The sequence below is a fragment of the Acomys minous genome (assembly GCF_964271855.1).
Source record: "Acomys minous genome assembly, chromosome: 5".
Lineage (NCBI taxonomy): Eukaryota > Metazoa > Chordata > Mammalia > Rodentia > Muridae > Acomys > Acomys minous.
In genome coordinates this window covers 57,116-81,219 of record NC_140494.1, presented here as the reverse complement: position 1 = coordinate 81,219, position 24,104 = coordinate 57,116, and the positions used below count along the sequence as shown (strand labels likewise).

Genomic DNA, 24,104 nt, shown 5'->3' with positions numbered 1-24,104 from the left:
GATCATCCATGAGTGGATTCTATTTTTAGACACCCTTTTCAGTGAAATTGCCTGTTATTTTTGCAATCTCTCTCTTTCTCTCTCTCTCTCTCTCTCTCTCTCTCTCTCTCTCTCTCTCTCTCTCTCTTCTCTCTCTCTCTCTCCCTCCTTCCCTCCCTCTCAGCCTACATAGTCTTTCTTAATGTTTGAGAATTCTGCAGTTGAGCTTGGCATAATTTTTTTTTAATGTAGAGCTTGAACAGACATCTTTGGATTAAAATAAAAACAACAAAACCTGGTTACACCTTCAAAGTGTTTGCCAAGTAAGATCATAATGAGGAACAAATTTGGTAGCTCATGCCTGTGATCCCAGTTCTTGGCAAGCTGGGGCAGGGGCATTGCAAATCGGAGGCCAGCCTGAGCTACAGAGTGAAACCCTGTCTCAAAGCAAAACCATGGGTTAGGGATGTGTCTCAGGTGGTAGGGTGCTTGCTTAGCATGCAAGAGTTCCAGGTCTCCAACCCCCACCCCCGAACTTCATATATCAGATTTACTGTAACCACAACACTCACTGAGGAGTTGGAGGCAAGAAGATGAGGAGTTTGGTTTGGACTGCTTAGGGAGTTTGAGGCCAGCCTGAGACCCATGAGACCCTGTCACAAACAAACTCCAAACAAATGGTTATGGCACGCCACTATAATCCAAGCACTTCCTCCAACTGAGATCTGTGAACCCTGCGCTTCTGCACTGTTGGTTTCACCAGCGTCTCCTGAGTGTGAAGATGAGGTTGCTTCTGGAAACCTTTGAGATGTTAGTTGGTATTCCTGCTCAGAAGACTCAGGGATCCGGAGTCCAGCCAGGGCAGGTGTGCTGGACGAATCCAGAGTGGTCGTCTTCTCTTTTCCTTCTTGCAACATCTTCGCATCATTAAATTTGCTGCCATTGCTACCCTGCAAACCTCAGCTAAAGGCTGCTGTGTTTGCTAGTGCAGTTCCAATGTATTCATGGCCAAGACTGTGGAAGTTGGAATTCTGATGTGGGATGGGCAGGCTCTGGTCCTCTGGGTGATATGAAGAAGGCCCAGTGAGTAGGAGGTGTATCCAGTGTATTACAGCCATGGCCTGATTTAAATGTAGCTTTAATATTTTAATTGCCCCTTACTAATATATTATTTTTAAAAATGATATAGGCAAAGATTCCTCTTAGTAGCAAACATGATGAGATGGATACTTTTTATCAGATCAAGTTAAGATAGGCTAATATTGGCTAGAAAATTGGTAAGGGCTCTTGCCCCAAGACGGACAACCTGAGGTTGATTCCCACAACCCCTATGGCAGAAGGAGAGAGCCACAAGTCACCTTCTTGTCTCCATATGCACTCCATGGCATACACACACGCGTGCGAGTGCACACGCACACGCACACAATTCATTCATTCATTCATTCATTCGTTCGTCCCCTTTCTCCTTCCCTCCTCATCATTCCCTTCTCTCTCTCCCACTTCCTGCCTTCCTTTCCTCCCTCTTTCTCTTTTATAAGACAGGGTCTCACTGTAGCTTAGGCTGGCCAGGAACTCACTCTGTAGTCAGAGGTGGCTGACCTGTGCTTCCCCATGCCACTGTTTCTAATAGGATCTTGGAGATTAAACAGCGATTTGTGGACAGAGAATGAAATAACTGTCTCCTCTATAGCTAGGTGCCTGGCTATATAAATTATGAGAACATGAGGGTTCTGAGTGGACTTCAAGGCATCCTGGCCATTGATAGTAACCAGCTTGTAGGATCTTTAGGGTTATTGTTCCTGATGCTACATATTCTTTGCTTTAATTTACTTATTTTCACCCCAAGGATGGAACCCAGGGCCCTGTGCATACTAAACTAAACAAGTACACCAATACTAAGTTACATCCTAATCTTACAATGGTGAGATTTTAAGAATCTACAGACAGTTGAAAAGTGCACAACTTTAAAGGTGTGGATTTTTTTTTATATTTGGATGATTACTGAGTCTGATGGCTACTGTTTTGTCACTATTGTGAGTACTTTCTGGGTCCAGAGACTTCCTGAATGAAGTAGAGGCCAGAAAAACACTTTGCTTGATATTTTCCAAAATGGTGGAGTGTTTAATTGTGTTTGAGAGAGAGAGAGTCTCTGTGTCACTTGACTGCCCTGGAATTTGCTATTAGACCAAGCTGGCCTTGAACTCAGAGAGATCCTACCTCTGCCTCCCAAATGCTGGGATAAAGACATGTTCCACGACATCTAGCTAGATTAGCTGGATATTTAAATTTAAGGCCACACTGTTAGCTTCTTGGTGTGCTGTGTGCTATGTGTTTGTGTGTGTGTGTGTGTGTGCACCCACATGTGTGTGTATGTGTGTGTGTGTGTGTGTGCGTGTGTGTGCTGCTATACTTCTATGCATGCATGTGTCTGGAGGCCAGAGTCAATCCCAGATGCCTCTTCAGGAGCTGCACTGTTGGCTTCTAACGTGGCTTTCCAGGTGCTTACTGGCTGGGGTTGGCCCTGTAGCATTCATGTGGACCACACAGTGTCACTCTGTGTGTGGCGTATACACTATCAAGGCTCTTCTATCAGGGCGTCAGGAAGGGTCACAGTGAGGCAGGCCCTTCTCCCTGTGGCAGCCACAGGGATGAGTGGCAGGGTTTCCACCCTCAGAAGATTAGGCCACCTACTCTCTGAGGGAGTAGAGTGTCCCTCCTTAGTGGCAATGCTGTACAAACACTTCCAAGAATGAGCTCTGTCCTCCCACCTCTCCTCCACCAAAGGTGCTGAACACACTCTCTAGAACTTCCTTCCCTTCTGCAATACTGATCAGGAACAAGGAAACTGATCAGAAATGATCTTGGAAAATTAGGAATTTATGAAGTAGAAACAAAGACACTGTTAAAGCAACTGTTACAATAGGTAAATGGACCATTGTTTTAAAAATCAGCTTGACAATTTGTTTTTAATATATATGTTTATGTTTAAATTAATTAAAAAAGTTTGTTGTTGTTGTTGTTTTGTCAGAGCATGTTCAGAATCATCCTACCAGGCAGCACTGGCCAGCTCACTCCTGTGTTTCTCCTCTTGATAACCATTTGAACTCTTGTGTAACCCTGATCGTGTTAGTGACTATACCTGTGTTATAGCTGGGCGAGCATCACGATGTGAAGGACAAATGATTGCACAATGTCATAGTCAGAAATAGAATGTGAATCCCAAGCCATGACTTCAGGCTGGGTTCAGCTCCCTGCCCACCCTTCCTTCTCCTTTTTGGGAAATTTTTGCTGTCAAACCTGCAGGCTTCAGGCCAGGGCAAGGATCAGGGCACACTAGAAGGCACAGTGTGCTTCTGGGCTCCCCGAGGAAAGGTAATAACACGTAACTTCAGAGGCAATGCATGCTTTCATGGCTCCTGATGAATCTCCTGTGCTGTCTTATGGTTGGTGGATTTGCAAACCCTCCCTTCCCTTGACCTTCATTCTGTAGAGCCCAGCCCACTGCATTTAGAAAAAAGCCAAGGAGTTGTCATTTTAGAGGATGTGTCTATATGTGTATTACTCGTAGTAGTTATTGTCTGAAAAGCTGAGCAAAGGAGTAGGAAAGAAATGTATTCGTACATTACCACTGTTTCTCTGTGGAGAACGGGGAGGAAACGGTGCAGATTGCATGAAAGTTCTGGGACAGACTTAGAACCTTTTGTTCAGAGTAAATGAGCCAGGTCTGGTGGCTCAAACCTATAATCCCAGTTGCTTAGAATTCTGAGGCAGGAGAATCTCACATTCTAGACTTGCCTGAGCTACAGAGTGAATTAATGTCAGCTTGGGTAACTTGGACCCTGCTTTTACTGAAAAGGAGGCGTGTGTGTGTGTGTGTGTGTGTGTGTGTGTGTGTGTGTGTGTGTGTGTGTGTGTGTATGTGTGTGTGTGTGTGTGTGTGTGTGTGTGTGTGTGTGTGTGTGTGTGTGTGTGTTTGCAAATTGGAGGCCCACTTTCAGGAGTCAGTTTTCTCCGTCCACCATCTGGGTTCCAGGAATCAAACACAGTCTGCCTTGATAGCTACTGCTTTGATTCCCCAAGCTATGTCGCCAAACCTTCCATCTAACATGTTTTTATGTCTGCCTCACACATACACACCCCCTTTTTTATGCTGTTTATTGGTATGTATCCCAGATTGACCTTGTATTCGTGATCCTCCTGCCTCAGCCTCACTGGTGCCTCTGTGCTTAGCTCTATGCCTATTGATGAGATACATAAACACTTGGACTTATCACTAGGTGCAGAGGACTGGGCATAGAGAGATGGAAGATGTTTGAGCTGGAGAGAAGTGGGTGGAGCATGTCAGATTGGCCAGGCAGCTTCTAGGGTGGGCTGTTGGCTTTCCTCCATGGCCCATGTCTGATTCTCCTAGTGCCATGTTCCTTTAAGACAGGACATCTGGCAGGGGAGTCTAGTTCCAAGGTGCCTCCTGGAGTAAGGTGGTCTGACCATTGAGGCTATTTGAGTTCTACAAGGTTCAGTTCCCATGGACCCTAAACGTATATGTTGCTGTATATTTATATATCACTGCACAAGAATGCTTACAAAGAACACATCAGAAGGCTGCAGAGCTTTGTTGCTCTCTTGTGCATCCTAAGAATACAAACTGTTCCCAGAAGCCTCTCTGATAGGAGCAGTGCTGCTGTGACAATTAAAACTGAAAATAGAAAGTTAAACATTCTAAGAAGCCTTATAACTCCATTTCAGTATGCATTTGCCTCTTTGCTAGCAATTATCATGGTGCCATCTCAGCCCCCTTTTCATGGTGCTCAGTTACCCCCTTTGTTGACATGTTGGGGAACTCTACAGATGGGGGTGCTTCTTGGGGCTGTGCCCTGCTGTTTAGCTTACACTATCTCTGGACTCACACAGCAGTAATAAGAGATAGAAAACCTCCACTGATAGGTATGCCCCTGAAAAGACTTATCATAGTGGTCTCCGCAGGGTTCTATGGGGGATTAGAAGCCTGTGCTGACATCCTGAGCACCTTGGGGCTATCTCCAGAAGTGCTTCTAACACTCTGACAGTGAAAGGATGTAACTTATAAGACACCAACTACCACAGCTTGTCCTCTTTTAAATAGAACCTAAATAAAAGCAGCTCAGTAAATGTTTACATTGTTATATTTTCCTCTCTGTCAATATTTTTGAGATTTCATATTCCATAAGATCTCACACATGTAATTAATCTTGATGTTGTCACTTACACATATAAGAGCACCTTTCAGGTAGTTTTGTTGTTCTGTAGTGTTGGTTCTTAAAAATTGTGTGTGTGTGTGTGTGTGTGTGTGTGTGTGTGTGTTTGCATGCGTACATGCGTGCATGCGTGTGTGCGTGCGTGCGTGTATGTGTGTGTGTGTGTGTGTGTGTGTGTGTGTGTGTGTGTATGTGTGTGGTATGTGGAGATCCAAAGACATCTTATAGGAATTGATTTTCACCTTTCACCACATGGTTCTCAGAAATCTCAGAAAATGTAAGTCATTAGGCTTGGTGGCAAAGCCCTTTACCTGTTGAGCAACATTGCTGGCCCTGATTTTGTTGTTGTTGTTTTGTGCTGCTTTGTTTTGTTTTGATAGAGTCTCTGGTAGCCCAGGCTGGCCTCACGCTTTGTACATAGCCTCGGATGACCTTGAACTCCTTATTCTCCTGCTTGTACCTCCCAAGTACTGGGGTTAGACTTTGTTTTTATTTAGTAGTGGAGACCAAACCCAGAGCTAATGCGTGCCCAGCAAATACGCTATCAAATGAGCAGCAACCCCAGACCCCAGCACATATAATTAACACAGATTACTTTTAAGTAATATTCTTGTAGCTGTCTTACCTCTAAATAGCAAGCCGACTGTCTAGAGTGATGCTGGGAATGCTCCATGGCTGCACTGCTCCACACCAAGCACTTGAAAGATGACTGGTGCAACTCAGAGGCTACATTTGACTTTACTTCTTCTGTTATTAAATTATCTTAAGTCCCAACAGCCACTTGGAACTAGAGCACACCTCATTGATAGCTTCTCCATCTACAGGGACTTCCATGTTCACACCTAAAGCTCAAGTGTGTTTAGAAGAAACAACTATTCATTTAGATTCTAGGGGCAAATTTGAGTTCTGTAAATCTGAGAAAATGCTTACACATTTTGCTATTGACTTTATATCAGCTTCATGTAGTTATTGAACTGAGTGACTGATAAAGTCAAAAGTCCTCTTTATTACCTGGGAGAATTGTTTTTAAGGGCACAGTGCTTTTTTCTGGGCCCACTTGGAAGAAGCCTATTTGGGAGAGGTTGACTTTTCTCGTCATGACTCCTAACCCTCCTTGTGTGTCCCCTGCCTCTCCCCACACCCACCTCTGCCATTTATTGTACTAGGCACTTTGTTCCTGAGCCCAGCAGCTGTTCAGACAGGGGGCAGTTTGCATCCTTAGCTAGCAGCTGCCCAAAGCATTTCTAATCTGGTTTTGGCAGGAAATAGCACACAAATGAAAGCCAAATTAAAAGAAGCTTGAAAAAATAACAGAGTAACTCAGGGCAGCATTACTGTACTGTCCACTTTCCTCTGCAAATTGTATTAGTATTTTGTTACCATGACAGGGCCATCACTCGCACTAGGCAGCTCACAACCATCTGCAACTCCAGTTCCAGGTGATCTGATGCCTTCTTCTGGGCTCCAAGGGCATCTGGAGACACCACACACACACACACACACACACACACACACACGCACGCACGCACGCACACACGCACGCACGCGCACGCACGCACGCACGCACACACACACACACACACACACACACGGTTAAAAATAAAACAAACCTTCAATAATTATAGATTCTAGCTCAAGGACTATAATAGGTTAGTAGGAGGTTATTACTATTTTTTTTAATGATGTACTATACTACAAATTTGTTTTAATTGATTTAGCTAAGAACTTAAAATTATTGTTCTTTTGAGATAAACTACTCATTGGTAATTAGTGGTTATGGGTCCCTCCCCTCCTCTGCTCTGTGCTACACAATGTCACCCGCCCTCTCCAGAAAGCCATTTCAACATCACTTAAGCCTTGTGAATCTATTTGGCAAGCAAGCTTACTTTTGCTGAATGTAAGGAATAAAAGAATGTCTTTGTTTTTAGTCTCTTTCCTTCAGGTAAGAGCTCTTCAGCAGGCACAGGCATGGGTGTCCCTGTGAAGGCACTTTACACTGAATGTAAAAACTCCTCGAGGGGTGGGAGAGAGGGCTCAGCAGGTAAAAGCACTTGTTGCCAGGCCTGAAGGTCCCTGTTCTATCCCTGGGACCACATGGTGGAAGGAAAGGACAGACTCCTATGAGAATCCTATAAGTCTTCCTATAGTTTGTTCTCTGACTTCTATAAGGACATCCTGGTACTCATGTGCCTCTCTCCCTCACAAAAATAATTAAGTAAATAAATGTAAAGCATTAAAAATTTCCTCAAGTTGTAGTTATAAACAAATGAATTTTGTCCCTAAAGAGATTTTATGAGGTGCTCCCCTTGCGTCTCCAATTCTTCTCTCCGTCCACTTCTGCTTCCTGTAGAAGGCCCAGGGAGCCCCAGTGTCTGACAGACCCTTTAGAAGGTTCTAGCTCCATGATGGAGAGGCCTGCCCGCCACCTGCTCTGTGCTCACCGAGTCTGGTTTTCCTTGCAGACCTTCACCGCCTGGTGCAATTCGCACCTGCGGAAAGCTGGCACCCAGATCGAGAACATTGAGGAGGATTTCAGGAACGGCCTGAAGCTCATGCTGCTTCTGGAAGTCATCTCAGGTGGGTGTGCAGGCTGCAGACTCTGCCCACCGTGACATGCAGGGCAGTGTCTGTGCAGAGGAATGTGCCTTTTGCACTTGGCTGAAAACAACATGGCAAAAAGCCGGGTGCAGTGGGACATACTTTTAATCCCAGAAGAAGGATTTCTGTGAGTTCCATGCCAGGCTGCGTCTACACAGCACATTACAGGCAAGCCAGGTTTACACGTTAAGACTCTGTCTCTTTAAAGAACAAGGCCAAGAAAAACTTTTTCTTTCCTTCTTTCTTTCTTCCTTCCTTTCTTTCTTTCTTTTCTTTTCTTTTCTTTTCTTTTTGAGACAGGGTTTCTCTTGTAGCCCTGACTGTACAGGACTCACTTTTAGAACAGGCTGGCCTTGAACTCACAGAGATCTGCCTGCCTCTGCCTCCCAGAGGCTGGAATTAAGGGTGTGCATCACCATGCCTGTCAAGAGAAACTTTCTTCCAAGAGCAGTGTACCTGGAGTCTCCTCTTCCTCCACCTCCTCCTCTTCCTCTTCTTCCTCCTCGTCCTTCTTTCTGTTCTAAAAGAGGAATTGGTTCTGTATAGAATGGACTTAAAATGTTTAGAGCTGGTCATGACAGTTGAATCTCTATAATTCCAGCCTGAGTTAAAAGGATCACCATGAGTTTGAGGCCAGCTTAGAGTAAATGGTGAGATCTGGTCTCAAAACATTCAGTAAAACAAAATAGTGTACTGCACATCTCAAAACTAGAGAGAAATGGACACTTGTATGCTACTGCCATGCCACGTGCTTCATCTTTAATCCACCTAGTATACGCTACAAATAAATTACCTCAGGTCCCTGCCAATGTATGTGTTTCACATGACACTGAAACTGCACCAACATCACCCTGGGCTTGTAAGCTGGTGTAGACTGGGCAGGTTTGGGCAGGGGTGGGGTGCTGGGGGGCACACAACGACGTGAGGAGATGTGACTGGAAAGAAGAATGGTGAGCCTGCTCTAATCCAGAGAGCTTCATAACCAGATCTAGGAGGAGCTCTGGAAACCACTTCTGTGATTTAGACAACTGATTTCCCCTAACAGCTGGCCAACAACTCTGAATTCCTGGGACCACTAACTGACTTCTCTCTTTATGAATGTGAAAGCTGGCTCATGGCCAGACTCCACACTTGTGTGTCTGCAAAGGGTGTGGTGGACTTCTTGCTGTAGCTCACTCGGTCACACTGGCCTTGACTGTGTTCCCTCCTTGTGATTTAGGAAAACCAGGGACATGTCAGAAGCAGTACAGCAATCATCTCCCTTAAGGGGAGCCTAGACTCTGGGATTCAAGCCCTTGATCAGAACCAAGCCAGTACTCTCTGCTTGATTCTCTTTTCTTCCTTCAGGGGAAAGGCTGCCCAAACCTGACCGGGGCAAAATGCGGTTCCACAAAATTGCAAATGTCAACAAAGCCTTGGATTATATAGCCAGCAAGGGAGTGAAACTGGTATCTATTGGGGCTGAAGGTAGGTGAGAGGTGGCCTCCTAAGGAGGACATGGCCCATGATTGTGTTCTCTCCTCCTCCCACCATGCTCCATGCTTGCCTGTATCATGACCCCTCCTAGGCACTGCTTATAGACTTGAGAAAACATGTACTGGGAGCGGGCCTAGGTTCTAGACTTACTCATAAAAACTAACGCCAGGGGTCACAGCTTGTCTTCTTCAAATGTGTTACTGGAACGAGAAAGACTCATGTCTGAGTGACTCTAGGTTAGGAACAGATCCCCAGGACAGGATGTGGTGCTGAGGCACGCCTTCATTCCAAAACCTAAGAGGCTAAGGTCCATTATAAGCTTGAATTCAGTCTGGGTTACATAGGGAGTTCAAGGCCAGGTGCTGGTCCAGGTGCTGCTCCAGGTGCTTGTTGCCATGCATGCTGAATCCTGCAGCTGCTGCTTAGGGAAGAGTGCAGGAGGGGACAGGACAGAGATTAGAATGCCTTCCCCGTGGTAGAGTCCCAGAACTCCTAGATGGCTTGCAGTGACAAAGCATATGCACAAGTGGTGCTAATTACTAACTCAGAATTCACTGAAACTCCAGCCACTTGTTTATAAATGCCAAACAACCAGCACTCTTCAAAGCTTGTTTAAACAGCCCTGTCCTTCCTATACATCCTTGCCAAAAGTTGTGTGCTCATTGTGTCATCTGCCCATTAACTTGTTTTTCTCATCCACAGAAATAGTTGATGGCAATGTGAAAATGACCCTGGGTATGATCTGGACCATCATCCTCCGCTTTGCCATTCAGGACATCTCAGTGGAAGGTAAAAGTCACGGCTGGTGCCCAGTTGCCTAATTTGAAAACTGAGCTTGTAAATTAAAATTTGAGTAGGATATTGTGACATTGAACAGTCACTTACATGATCAAATGAGAGGTATGTAAATTGAGTTTTCAAAATTTTTATATTTGTATGGGAAAAGACCCCTGGCAGTGCCGTTCTATTCTTGGGGTGGAGTCACTTTTCAAAAGATGAGCGCATGTTCAGGACAGATGGTGTGCTGAACACGAGTTTCCTTACTGCACATTGTACTAGGAAGTTCACAAATAACTAACGCAATAGGCGGAGGGCTTTCCTTTCTTCTTTGTATTCTCTACCCTTTCCTCCCTCTCTCCTTCTCTCCCTTCCTCAGTCCTTCCCTCCTTTTCTCCCTCTCTATTCCTTTTTCCTTCTCTTTCTCCCTTCCTAGGGATTGAAACAGGGCCTTGCACATGTTAAACACGTTTCACCACAGAGCCATCCTCCAGCCCCCAAGGCCAAGGCCTTTAGGCTTTCACCTAGAACTCTTTAAAATAACAGCAGCCACAACAATAATAATAGTAACAATAATCATAAAGTTGAGCGTGTTGGTTGACACCTATAAACCTAGCACTCAGGAGGGTAAGAGAGAAGGTTCACAAGTATGAAAACACCTCAGGCTTCATAGTGCCAGGTCAGCCAAGGCTACATAGTGAGACCCTGTTTAACCCCAAAACATCCTCTACATCCTTCCAAATAAAGAAGAAAAACAAAAAACACGACTTCGTAGCTCAGCTAATACATCAGTGTGAATCGGTCTTTAAAATGGTACCTACTCTGTGAAGTGGGTTTAACTGTTGAAGTATTTCAATTTAGTGCAGAATTATGACAAATTACCGTTGTTTTTTAAAATAAATTGAGAACCTCTGGGAAATACCCTGTTATTTTCATTAGCATGAAGAAATGCACTTTAATAGAACCACATTGTGTGGAGTTTTCAAATGCAGGCTCTGTATTCTTCAGATGGGCTGTCATTTCTAAGCCTGAATTGAGGTTTAAATGTCATTATATCTTAGCTTGATGTTTCAGATGACATAAATGGGTTTGGGGTTCTAAAATGGGAATCCCTTAAGGGAACCAGAAAGTTCTCTGAGGGCGCACACTTCAGACTTCTTGTCACTGAGTACAGTATGCAGGGAAGTGGGTTTTGGTTTATTTTTAATTATGTGCTTCTATGTGTGTGCGAGTGTAGGTGTCCCTGGAGGCCAGACGAGGAAGGCAGATTGGATCCCCTGGAGCTGGAGTTATACATAGTTGTTTGAGCTGCCTGACATGGTGCTGGGAGCTGAACTCAGACCCTCTGGAAGAGCAGTATGAGCTCTTCACTCCCGAGCCTTGTCTTCTCTCCAGCTGCAGTGGGTGGTTCTTAATGAATGCTGGCTGATGAGTCACTAGAGCACCAACACCAGAGCCTCTCCTCAGCACTCAGCTAGGTCAGCTGTTAGTTCCCAAGCTAAAGGAGGCTGACTCATGGGCAGCCCAGCGTGCCCTTGAACCTATTCTGAAGGTACACATGTCGAGACTTGGAAGACAAATAGACAGTTCTGAATTTCAGAATGTCAAGTTGACATTTGTCAACAGCACTGCATTCAGATTTAATTGCAAGAGGTGCTGGTGAGATGACTTAGCGGGCAGTCCAACTCCGACAACTGGGACCCACAGGTGGAAAAAAAGTACTGACTCCTGAAAATTTCCCTCTGGCTTCCACATGTACACCATGTCATACACACACACACACTCACTTTTGCACACACACACACACACACACACATACACAAACAGGCACATGCACGTGTGCACGCACTAACTTTTTTTAAATTTAAAGTAATAAACAAATATTTAAGAAAAGGATTTAGTTACAGTGACCAACAGTTCTTAGGATAAAAGGCACAGTAAAAAATTTATTAAAAGGGCTCAAGAGATGGCTCAGAGGTTAAAAGCACTGGCTGCTCTTCCAAAGGTGCTGAGTTCAATGATCAGCAACCACATGGTGGCTTACAACCACGTATAATGAGATCTGGTGCTGTCTTCTGGCATGCAGATGTACATGCAGGCAAAACATTGTATACCTAATAAATCTTTAAAAAATATTTTTTGTTAAAAGAGAAAAAAAAAGTCAGGTGCCCTGCCACAGCCTGTAATCCCAGCACTCTGAGAGGCAGAGGCAGGTGGATCTCTCTGATCTACAAAGTGAGTTCCAGGATAGCCAAGGCTACACAGAGAAACTCTGTGTTGAACAAACAAAAGAAGAGGAGGAAGAGGAGGAGGAGGGAGCTGAGGAGGAGGAAGAGGAGGAGGAAGAAGAGGAAGAGGAAGAAAAAGAGCAGCGATAGTAAGGGCCAGAGACAGGGAAGGAGAGAGGTTGTGTGCACACCAGACTGACACACGCTGATAACCACAAGTGCTTTGTTTAGATTTGGGGTTGGCCCAGAACGCCTCTTGTCCTCTGCTGAGTAGCAGATTACAGGAAATCCAGCAAATCTTCCTCCAGTCAGCATAACAGCAGTGAACTGGGCCTGAGTTTTTTTTTCTGACAGTTGTTTTTTTCTTTATTTTTATCTTTGTTGTTACTTGGGCTTTGGTTGCTAGGTATTGAACTCAGGGCCATAGGAACACTAACCTCACAGGTGTTTTATTCCGAGCTACATCCCATAGCCCTGGTTACAATTTGGAAATTAGTGATGAGTGAATTTAAATTTTAATTTTCTCAGGGGTAGCTTTGAGAATGACATTGTCTCTGTTTCCCCCAAATGGCTTATTATATGTCCAAAATAAGGTAGCCTTTTTTTTTTCCTGAGCGTTCCCTCCACACCCCCATACCTTTTTTTTTTTTGTCTCATTACAGAAACATCTGCCAAAGAAGGCCTGCTGCTGTGGTGTCAGAGGAAGACAGCGCCATACAGAAACGTGAACATCCAGAACTTCCACACCAGGTAAGCACTGGGACCCTCAAGGCCTCGTCTGCCCATCCCCTGCCCCAGCCCCGAGCCCATGTAGGCCAGGGAACCAAGTGCCTTATACCAGTATCCTTCCTGTGCAGGGGCTGGCTTACTCAGAAGTGAGCTGTGTTTTCCCAGTGTGTAACGTCTCCCACAGGAGACAGTCTCTTAGGGTTTGCAAACAAGGGAACATGTGGCAGGACATGATGGCAGGAACGGTGGCCTCTTATCTGTGGCCCTGGGACCCCAGCAGACTCTGCAACCACTCCAGAGTCCTGCACCCTGGCCTCTTCCTGATTAATTCACCAGCTTTAATTGCTACAATGGAAGACAAATGGGAAAGTCACATTTTAAAAAGGTCAGGGACCGGGACAAATGAACCCCAGGCTTGGCGTGAGAGCACCATGAGGCTCTGGCTGCAGGCTTCACTCCCATTTGCTTCTCTAGCACTGTCACACATGAGCAGAGGCTTGGCCATGTTTCATCCTTTGGGTGGTGAGTTCCTAGGGATCTGTGGATAGTGGGAGAAAGGAAGGACAAGGCCACAGCACAGTGACAGACTGGAGGTGTCTGGTTGGAAAAGTGTTAGACTAATGGCTGTTGGAGAGGGAGAGTAAGTGTCTTTAAGGCCGTGACCCTTGGTTGCTCAAGCATGTTTAACAAATTGGACTTGATGGATTATTTAAAAAGAAAGGGAGGGAGGAGGTTTGGGAAAAATTGAGGAGTAAGGATGAATATTATATAAAATGTAGTGTATACTTAGGTGAAACTCTCAAAGAAATACTTAAAAAATTATACATTAGAAAGAAAAATATGTTAGAATATCTCTAAGATAGGCTTTGCAAAGAGAGGAGAAAGAAAATATAATCCTGTTTCAAAGAAGCCAGGGAGGGCTGAGCCTGGCAGCCAGGGTGAATGTCAAGTCCCTGTGTTTGCCTGCACTCTCCTCTCTCTTCTCACACTGAGCCATGATGAACTCAAGCCCTCCCAAATGATGCTTCCTCCAGGGTCTTCTTCCATTTCTAACTCTTTGGGGGACACTGCCCATTCCCCACTCTCACTGGCCCTGCCCTCAGCAGTACACTCAGACCTGAGCATCCAAGGGGCCATTAGTAGTGGTGTCTGTGCCCCTGCTGACATCCAAGTCTGCCCTGTGGCCTTCTCACTTACAAGCCTTGGCTTTCTAAAAATGAAAGAGAGCTCAGAATGGGAGCACCCACCTGCAGTCCCAGCACTTGGGAGGCCTAGGCTGGAGGTGTGAGAGGCTAGCCTGAGGCATGCTGAAGGACCCTGCCTCAAAAGAAATAGATTGGTCAATAAAAGGAACCCCTGAGGAGAGACAGGTAGCTGGGAGCTAGTGGGAGCTTTGAAGCTACTATAAAAACTCTCAGAGGGAGTCTCTCCTGGTTAAAGCTGAGGTCAGTATCCTTGGGGAAGGGGGTTACTGGGCAGTAGCAGGTGAGGACTAGATTGGAGAGTAGTGAAAGAGTGAGTAGGAACCCCCAAGATTAGAAGGGTAGGAACACTGGTAGACTGCCAGCACACAGTGAACAGGGAGGGGTAGGGTCCCTGGCAGGCTGGGCCAGCTCAAAACAGAAGGGAAAGGGGCAGGGCATGGAAGTGTGTATGGCAAAGTGCAAGGCTGGACCATCCAGGGGCCATTGGTGTTACTCATTGGGGAGGGGCAAGGTCCCTTTGGTACATGACATCAGGGGGAGCTCTTGGTGTCTCACCTGGGGGAACCTGGGGTCTCTCCACTAACCCACATTCTTCTCCTCTGTGCTGTGAAGCTGGAAAGATGGCCTTGGACTCTGTGCCCTCATCCACAGACACCGGCCCGACCTCATTGACTACTCAAAGCTTAACAAGGTCATTCATTTGGGGGTGGCTCACTGTGCACCCCACTCATCACGCTCAGCATGTCACCCCGAGAATGAGCACATCAGCACTGACTAGCATGGATGTGGGCTGCCCTGAAGGCTTTGCATATATTAAGGGCTGTATATGCCTAGATTGCAAAGATGGACAGTGTCTAGGGTTTGGGGGAATAAGAAGGGTTCAATTGCTTCCCCTTTTTTTTATGTGGCACCAGGAGATTGTATATGCTAGGGCAGAGTTTACTGCTGAGCCATATTCCTATCCCTTAAATTCCCTTCACCTTTCTGGACCGTTCTCATGTATCTGTTGAGAACTGATTCTCACACAAAGGATGATCACAAGTATGCCATTGTTGATGGCAGGAAATAGTTATTTATCTTACAAAAGAAGCTTCAGAGATTTTTTGGTAGGGGGAATCTTCCTTAGAAAATAATTCAATGGGCTAGGTCTCAGATGAGGTTGTGGGTGGAGGACTGGCAACAAGGTCTCTTGTAGCTGAGGCTGTCTTTGAACTCTTGATCTTCCTGCCTCTCCATCTTAAGTATCACGATTGCAGGAGTGCTCCTCTCCCAATTCCACCTTTAAAAGCACTTTTAGAGCCAGGTGTGGTACCCAGAACTTGGAAGGCTGAGGCAGGGGAATAGTGAGTTTGAGGACAGCCTGGACTATCCAGCAAGACCCTGTCTCATAAGAAGAGCAAGAAGGTTGCTTTAAGATGTAGGTTGTGGAACAAAGAGAAACCAGGCCCTCCTCTGGAACTGCCTCACTTCAGTAATAATGACCCGGAAGAGTTTGGGACTGAGAGTAGGACAGTCTCTGGCATGCTTGCCATAGGTTGTAGGCCACAGATTTCCTCCTGGGTGCTGCTGGTGTGCCAAGCTGGTCATTCACCTGTGCTGTGTGTCTTGGTTTGGAAACTGGCTCTGTTGCATGCTGCCCTCACGTGTGTGGCATGTATAGTTGTGTGGCAAGTGCCCTTGGCCTCCCTCGGTGTCGTTAGTTATCACTTGCCCACCCCCACCCCCACTTCCACCCCAGCCTGTCTTCATCGATTCAGAGCATGTGAAAGCTGCTTTGTTCCCCAGAGATGAGGGAGGAGGCAGCAGAGGAGAAAGTAGAGCTTTTCAGTCTCACCAATACACATATTTTCTTGTCCTCTGGGTTACCTTGAAATATTTAAAGCATGCGTACATTTCCCCTATGAATATTTATTGTATTTGTAAAATGAAGAACTTGTTCTAAATAGACTGTTTGACTAGCAATCTAGAGTGATCAGTTTTTATTTTGAAAGTGAATAGACTTATGGAAGTGGTCATCAATAGTGGGTAGACAATTAATTGGTAATACAATGACAAGTAGTATTTTATATTCTGCATATTGAAATCTATTATAAATAAATGTGTATGTGCATATATTTTCAATATAGTTAAACATGTATGTAAAATCATGCATGCATATTCATTGAATATTCACACTAAAGTCAGTGTTTTAGGTTTTCTTAGCTTGTTTGACATGGTCTGGCTGTGTAGTCCAGACTAACCTTCAGCTCATGACTTCAGTACTTATGATTCCAGTTTTATAGATAGAGAAAGTGGGAGAGCCTGGGCTTGTCCAGGGTCACATGACTTCCTACCTGTACTAGGAAGCACTGAATTGCTACATTTCATTGCTTTAAATGAACATCTAGGCCAAATGGTTTTCACAAAGTCTCAAACTTACTACTCTGTTTAGGGCACCAGAATATTTCTTACAAAATTTTTGAAAAAAATTTTTTTCATCTAACTAATAAGCTTCATAAAAAAAGCCATAAAACGGGCAAGTAAGATTTGTTTAATGGAATTAACCAAATGACTATGTGCCTTATTAAAACAATATTTAGTTAAAACCCATTCCGCATGCCTGGAGAGATGGCTCAGAGGTTAAGAGCACAGACTGCTCTTCCAGAGGTCCCGAGTTCAGGTCCCAGAAACCACATGGTGGCTCCCAACTATCTATAATGTGATCTGATGCCCTCTTCTGGACTGCAGGTGTACATGCAGGCAGAGAATTGTATACATAATAATAATAAATACATAAATCTTTTTAAAGTACTTGATTAAAAAAGAAGCATTCTACCTGATGTAATCATATACTCTCTGAGGTAGCGGAGATGACACTGGTGTTCTCATTGGGCACCATTGCATTGTGTTTTTGAAGTCTGAGACTTTCAGATAGTCCTTTGTGTAAAGGGACTGAGCACACTGCAAAACTGTGCAGTTTCAAAGATGCTCAAAAGGGCCAGACAAGATGGCTCAGCAGGTAAAGGTGTGGCCAAGCCTGCCAGCCTGAGTTCAACCTCTAGACTCATGGTGAAGGAAGCACCAACTCCTGGGAGTTGTCCTCTGACCTGCACACGTGCTCTACAATACACATGTACCTGGATGGAAGGACAGAGATACACACACACACTAACACACACACACACACACACACACACACACACTAAATTTAAAGAAATTTAATAATAAAACTTTAAAACAAAATAACACACATTGAAGTAAAAATAGATTGATTTGGTCCCTGAACTAGCACTGTTATTCATTTCAATTTTCTCTCTTACCTCCATCCATTTCAGATTCATCGTATTTCATCTGGTTAATAGATTAAAAGAATTTATATTAGGTCTTTACATTTCTTAGTATATATGCTACACATGTTTAGTTCACTTTGTTATAAGTGTTTTGCCTACTACACAAGGTGGAAACCATAATTTTCTTTGAAAAATACAGATTTTAACACTTTCTCTCTTTAATCTAATTTAATATATGCTCTTCACAGCCACTTTGTAACCTCTCTAGGGGGCTAAGCATGTCACCTGCCTTTGTCTGCCTACGCTCAGCTTGCTTATATTCTGAGGCAACATATTAAGGTGGGTGTGGAGGTACAGGCCTGTAATCCTGGCATTTGCCAGTAGAATCAGGAGGGTCAGTTCCAGGTAGGGCTTTGTGAGATGTGTCAAACAGACACCCCAATATAATATGAGTAAATACCTCCAAGATCACTGTCCACATCTGGAAAATGGCTTTCATTATTTAGAGTGGTTGAGGGTTTTTCCACAGACTGAAAACTATGCCCAGTTGTGTGTGTGTGTTGAGGGTGTCCTTTCTTACCAATGCAAAATACAACTACTCACCTGCTAATCCAGCATCTGCTCCCCTTACACCCTTTTCTTATGTCACGTGAGGTGGAACTGCATGGGTCCTGTGGTTTCTGTGACTTCTGATGTTTCTCTCCATGTCTCATAAGAAGGGGCATTATCTAGTTCTAGTCCTGTTTGAGGGAGAAGGCGTTCCTCCTGAGGTGAGGTGGACGTCTTGATTTTGTTTTGGTAGTTTAAAAACCTTGTTGTACTGTTTCCACACAGGATGACCCCATAGGAAACATTAACCTGGCCATGGAAATAGCAGAGAAGCACTTGGATATTCCTAAAATGTTGGATGCTGAAGGTAAGATGAAAAGTGTGCCTACCGAGTTACAGAAAAACAACACAAAACAAAAAACAGCATAGCCTATAGACTCTGTGGCTGGGAACTTTGCAAAACTATAGGACATTACACCTGAAATACTTATGATTCTGACAAAGCTTTGTCCCTCAACACCTGAGTATTAGAGTTTTGTGTTTATCTTGTTAAAAAAAACAGGCCAGCAGATTTGTAGAAACAGGATTTGACAAAAATCTCAGCTTTAGCTAAGAAGCAGAATGCTTGGTAAATAGACTGAGATCTCCATAGGCATGTGTGATTGCATATGCACACACACAAATATGAGTACATGTCCCAAGTGTGTATATGTACATACATACATATATTTGCACATTACATAGATAGTACTAGGGCCAAGGCTATCACAGAGAGACTCTGTCTCAGAAAAACAATAACAAAAACCCCTTGAATATCCTATCCCTAAGGACTGTCAAGATGACTGAGCAGATAAAGGCACTTATCAACAAGCCTGATAACCTGAGTTTGACCCTTGGGCTCCACCTGGTGGAAGGAGAGAGCTAACTCCCAATAGTTGTCCTCTGACTTCTACATATATTCCATAGAATATGTGTGTGGGCACACACACACACACACACACACACACACACACACACACACACACACTGAACAAATGAGTAAAACATATAATCGTAAAATACTGGCTGGGATGGTGTCAACGCTGTCCAGCTGCCCTGAGGTTCAGGGTCATGGATACGTGAAACGTGAAGCAAAGTGGTCAGTTCAAGCTGATCAGTTCCCTCCGTTCACCGTGGTTTCTCCTCTTCGCTTGCATGTGTCTGTGTCCCGTGTTATTTTTCCCCCTCAGACATTGTCAACACTCCCAAACCCGATGAAAGAGCCATCATGACTTACGTTTCCTGCTTCTACCATGCTTTCGCGGGAGCGGAGCAGGTACTCCTTCCTGTGCACGCAGCCGGCTGCGCTGCTCTTCTGTGTGCGTGTGTGCGTTTCTGGGTGTGTGTCTGCGTGCTTCACATCTGACCTTGGAATATCCGTGTTTCATAATGACCTAACACAGCAAGTTCTCAACTACAAGTCATTTTTAAAAAACGAAAACGAACCTTTAGACAATAACCAACATGTTTTTCTCTATTCCCCCTCCTAAGATATTTCTTCCATTTCGTTAGAAAATTGTTAGAAACACTTGTACATTAGGGGAGCAAAGTGCCTTGAGGACTTGCTGCATGCGTTGAATGGCAAAGGGAAGGCGACTGGGAGACACAAGTGCCTCCCCCATATTTGTTGTTCTCATTTGCCTGGAAATTATCTCTATCCAGTAGTTTGCTCCATCATTCAAGACTAATTGTATTTTTAGTCAAAGGGACAAAAGGGTTGCCACCTCAGAAGCATGCACATACCTCAGAACAGCCTGAGGGATGTTGTGAGAGAACGGTCATTCACTCCTACAGATTCCTCTGTCCCTGCTGCTCACCCCTGCACACAGGGAACCCCGGTGGATCGGTCAGGCAGAGTGTGCCTTCTTTCTGCCATCTTTGTAAAGAGCACCACCGAGAGATGGTGGTAATTGGAGTCAGTGTAGTCAGGTGAATTACACCCTTAGACCAGACTTTGGGGAAAGTGTCCAGCCAGGGGCCACATTTTGGATTGTCTTGGGCTACACAGGGGCCCAGAGGTTGTAAAAGCATGCATGCATTTACTTGGCCTGACATTGCAACCTGATACTGTCCCCTACAAAGTTCACACACAAGAACTGTGCAGTCTAGTAGCACGCACACACACACACACACACACACACACACACACACACAGAGAGAGAGAGAGAGAGAGAGAGAGAGAGAGAGAGAGAGAGAGGAAAACCGTAAAAACAACAAATGAAGCCAGGTGTGAGGGTGCACTCCTTTAATCTCATCACTTGGGAGACAGAGGCAGATTTCTATAAATTTGATGCCAGCCAGATCTAAATACTGAGTTCTAGGTCAGACAGGACTACATAGCCAGACTCTGTCTAAAACCAAAGAATGTGTTGGGTGATGATGCACACCTTGAATCCCAGCACTTGGGAGGAAGAGGGAAAGTGAATCTCGAGGCAAGGCTGGTCTACAAAGTGAGTTCCAGGACAGCCAAGGCTTCACAGAGAAACCCTGTCTTGAAACCCACCTCCCAAAAAACCCAACCCAAACAAACCAAACAAAAACACCACCCCACCAAAAACACTACAAATAATCTGAATACTTTACAACTTGGTGTTGGGACACATTCATTGCTATCCTGGTTACATGTGGCACAGGAGGTACAAGTTGGACACCTCTGCTTTAGAACAGGCACATACCTCTTCTTGATCCCCAGTAGGAACGTGTTATGAGACATGTGGCCCAAGTTCCCTTCAAGATGGTGACCGAGGATTATTTATTTCTTCAGTGCTTCCTCTTGTAGATTAAACAGTGAATGAAACAACATCATAAGGCGAGCTTCTCTCTATCTCCTATCTAGAAAGTTCTACATGTTCATGAAAAGAGCTGAAGTCTTCTCATGCGTTCAAGGTCACTAACATGGATACATTCAAGCTCAATGGCTTCAGCTTTGGTTTCTGAAGGCCAGTGTCACTCTACCCCATAGCTGTAGAGTCAGTATTCAGGAGCATTTAGATAGACAGTCAGGGACCCGAGATCTTGGTTTCCTTGACCCACATATTTCTGTTACTAACTTGCTCAATGTTTGATAAAGCTTGTGCTTTAGACTAATGATATCTCCCCGTTATTCCCTACAGTATATTCAGCCTGCCGTGTAAGTCTGTGTGAAAACTAAAAAAGGTGTGAACTGATTCATCCCCTCTATCTTTCCCCGCCCTGACCCAGACTGTGCCATTTTCAACATGCCATCTCCTCCACCCTGCCTCGCCCCACCGTGTTGCGCTCTGTGTGTTTGCACGTGGACCCTTGTCGCCCAGCCATCTGTTTACCTATTGTGTTTTGCAGGCCGAGACAGCAGCTAACAGAATATGTAAGGTTCTTGCTGTGAATCAAGAGAATGAGAGGCTGATGGAAGAATATGAGAGGCTAGCAAGTGAGGTAAAGGAAATGGGTGGCCCCAGCTCTGTCCACCTGCAGCCAGGGGTGAGGCAGAGACTGCAAACAGATTGTCCATGTTTATTTTTGCACTTTTCATCCCAGAGAGAGTGAAAACAGAAAACACACCTGGTCTCAGAGGTTGTTTATCCTGTAGCAACATGCCTGGTGCCACTGCCCCTGCCCCACCCACTTAACCTCCCCACCCCACCCCACCCCCCATGGCCTTTGCAAAGACCCGAGAGCTCAGTGACAGTGAGCATGTGTGAGGTGGTAGGAAGGGGGTTTTAGTCTTAGCTCTGCCCCCCCCCCGCAAGATCAGAGTGTCAAGGCAGCATCATGCACCCTGGTTTTCCCCCTGGTTTGTGGGCTACTGGCATCATGGTGAATGTTTTCTGTGTCAAGGGCCCTGTTTGGCAATGACCCCATATGAAAGTAAAAGGAATTTGCATAACCTTTTGGGAGGAGGAGGTATGGTGTGTGTGCACAGGGCCAGAGAGGGAGCTGGGATGACAACTTGACTTCCATATCCTTTGAGCCTTGGGGATGCATTTCTGTATCTCTTCATCTAGATTCTTGATTTGAGCAACGCATTTAAAGTTCTTTTTTTTTTTTTTTTCCTTTAGCATAGCATAGAGAGTACCAAGATAGGCTGGAGAGACGGCTCAGAGGTTAAGGGCACTGGCTGCTCTTCCAGAGATCATGAGTTCAGTTCCCAGCACCATCTGGTGGCTCATAACCATCTATAATAAGATCTGGTGCCCTCTTCTGGTGTGCAGGCAGAACACTATGTACATAAAAAAATAAATAAATCTTTGGTAGGGGGACAAAATATCCTTGTCTCTGCCCCGTGTTACTTTTGTAACACAAACCCCGGCTGAGGGACCTCAGAGCTGAATCCTCTGAGATGGAACTCAAGTACAGACCCATATTTAAAACCAGACAACTTAAATTAAAATTTAAAAATAGTTTAAATGGTTTAAAAAAATAGAGGAGTACATCATTTTTGTGTTAACTTGATTTAACTGATATTTGGTCTGCACTATGAAAATGATCAGCATAGATTAGGTAAATCACCCCAAACAGGTACTCGATGGCAATTCAAAGTAAGCTGAGCGTATGCTTTATGTGGCTGATAGCAGAGGACTTAGCTATTTGATCCCTCTACCACTCTTTTTATTTTTTATTTTTTGTAATTTTTTATTATTGATGCAAAGAAAAAATAAGTCAAGCCATTAAGGCCAGTCTTAAAGTTTAAGAGGGAAGTGTATTCAGCCCAGAAAGATGGTAAATTGTCAGGAGTTTTCTTACTTGTCATTAATTTAGTTCTGCTTTCATTGCTGTGATAAAAACAACCTACAAGGGGCTGAAGAGATGGCTCAGTGGTTAAGAGCACCGTCTGCTCTTCCAGACGACCCGGGTTCAATTCCCAGCACCTACATGGCAGCTCACAACTGTCTGTAATTCCAGTTCCAATGGATCTGACCCTCTTACCCCCGTACCAATGCACATAAAATAAATTTAATAAATAAATAAATAAACCTACAAAAGCAACACTTACAGGAGAAATGCTTTATTCTGACTCCAAGTTCCTGGGAGATGTGGTCCATTATGACAGAGGAAGCATGGCAACAGAGTGCCAAGGCAAGTTGGTCACATTGTGTCTGTAGCCAAGAAGCAGAGAGAACAGGAAGCAGGGCCAGGCTATAAAACCCATGCAGCCTGATTCTGGTGAGAACCTCTTCTATTGAATTGCTCCTTCCTAAGGTTCCATAACCTACCCAAACAGCACCACCTGCTGGGGAGCAAGTGTTCAGACACCTGAGCCTGTGAAGGACATTCACATTCAATCCATTTATTCTTCTGAGATGTTGACTGTGGCAGCAGCATCATTGTAACTAGTTTTTATTCCAGTCTGCTGACACTTTCCAAAGGATCAGTAGACACAAGTGAACATAAACAGGGGCTGGAGAGATGGCTCAGTAACTAAGAGTCTGGACCTGGGCATGAATCCCAGGACCCACATGGTGGCTACAATTGTCTGTGACTCCAGTTCCAGGAGGACCTGACACCCTCTTCTGGCCTCTGAATTCACTTCATGCATGCAACTTGCAGATACACATGCAGGCAAAACACCCAGACACCTAAAATAAAAGTATGTAAAATTTCAAAACAAATTAAAAAAATAAAAGACCAGGTGTCTAGCAGGTCATCTCTGAGACCTGGGTAGTGACTCAGAAGCAGGGCAGACACTAGATTTGGGGAAAGCATTACTCTTTTCAGTCATTGCTTGTGTATTAGCATTAAAAACTAGCCGATAAAGCCTCCACTGGCCCAGAGTCAGGCCTAGACTTACAATTCTCTAGTGAGTCTACTTTTTCTTTGTTCCAACAAAACACTTGACATTCAACCCAGTTCCTCGCTGAGTGTATCAACTCCATTCTTTGTTCTATTTTGTTTTTCCTTTTAGAATTTGGAGGCTTCATCCAGCATTTGTCTGCTAATGTCTGGTTGCTGCGTTTCTTGTAAATATCACATTTTTGTCAAACACGAGTTCGTGTGCTGACCTGAAGTTCAAGTTAAACCTGCGTGCGGTCTCATTGGGGTGGT

General features: G+C 44.7%; 1 protein-coding gene across 1 annotated transcript in view; it reads left to right on the top strand.

The window, feature by feature from the left end:
- The window catches only part of LOC311598029 (alpha-actinin-2), a 67,642-nt gene that overhangs the window by 18,779 nt on the left and 24,759 nt on the right, over window positions 1–24,104 (top strand). Inside the window, exons 2-9 of the mRNA XM_084782768.1 lie at window positions 7,676–7,790; window positions 9,159–9,278; window positions 9,990–10,076; window positions 12,955–13,042; window positions 14,839–14,917; window positions 18,330–18,411; window positions 19,274–19,359; window positions 21,405–21,497. Coding sequence (XP_084638894.1) covers window positions 7,676–7,790; window positions 9,159–9,278; window positions 9,990–10,076; window positions 12,955–13,042; window positions 14,839–14,917; window positions 18,330–18,411; window positions 19,274–19,359; window positions 21,405–21,497 — 750 coding nt within the window. The remainder of the gene's footprint in view (window positions 1–7,675; window positions 7,791–9,158; window positions 9,279–9,989; window positions 10,077–12,954; window positions 13,043–14,838; window positions 14,918–18,329; window positions 18,412–19,273; window positions 19,360–21,404; window positions 21,498–24,104) is intronic.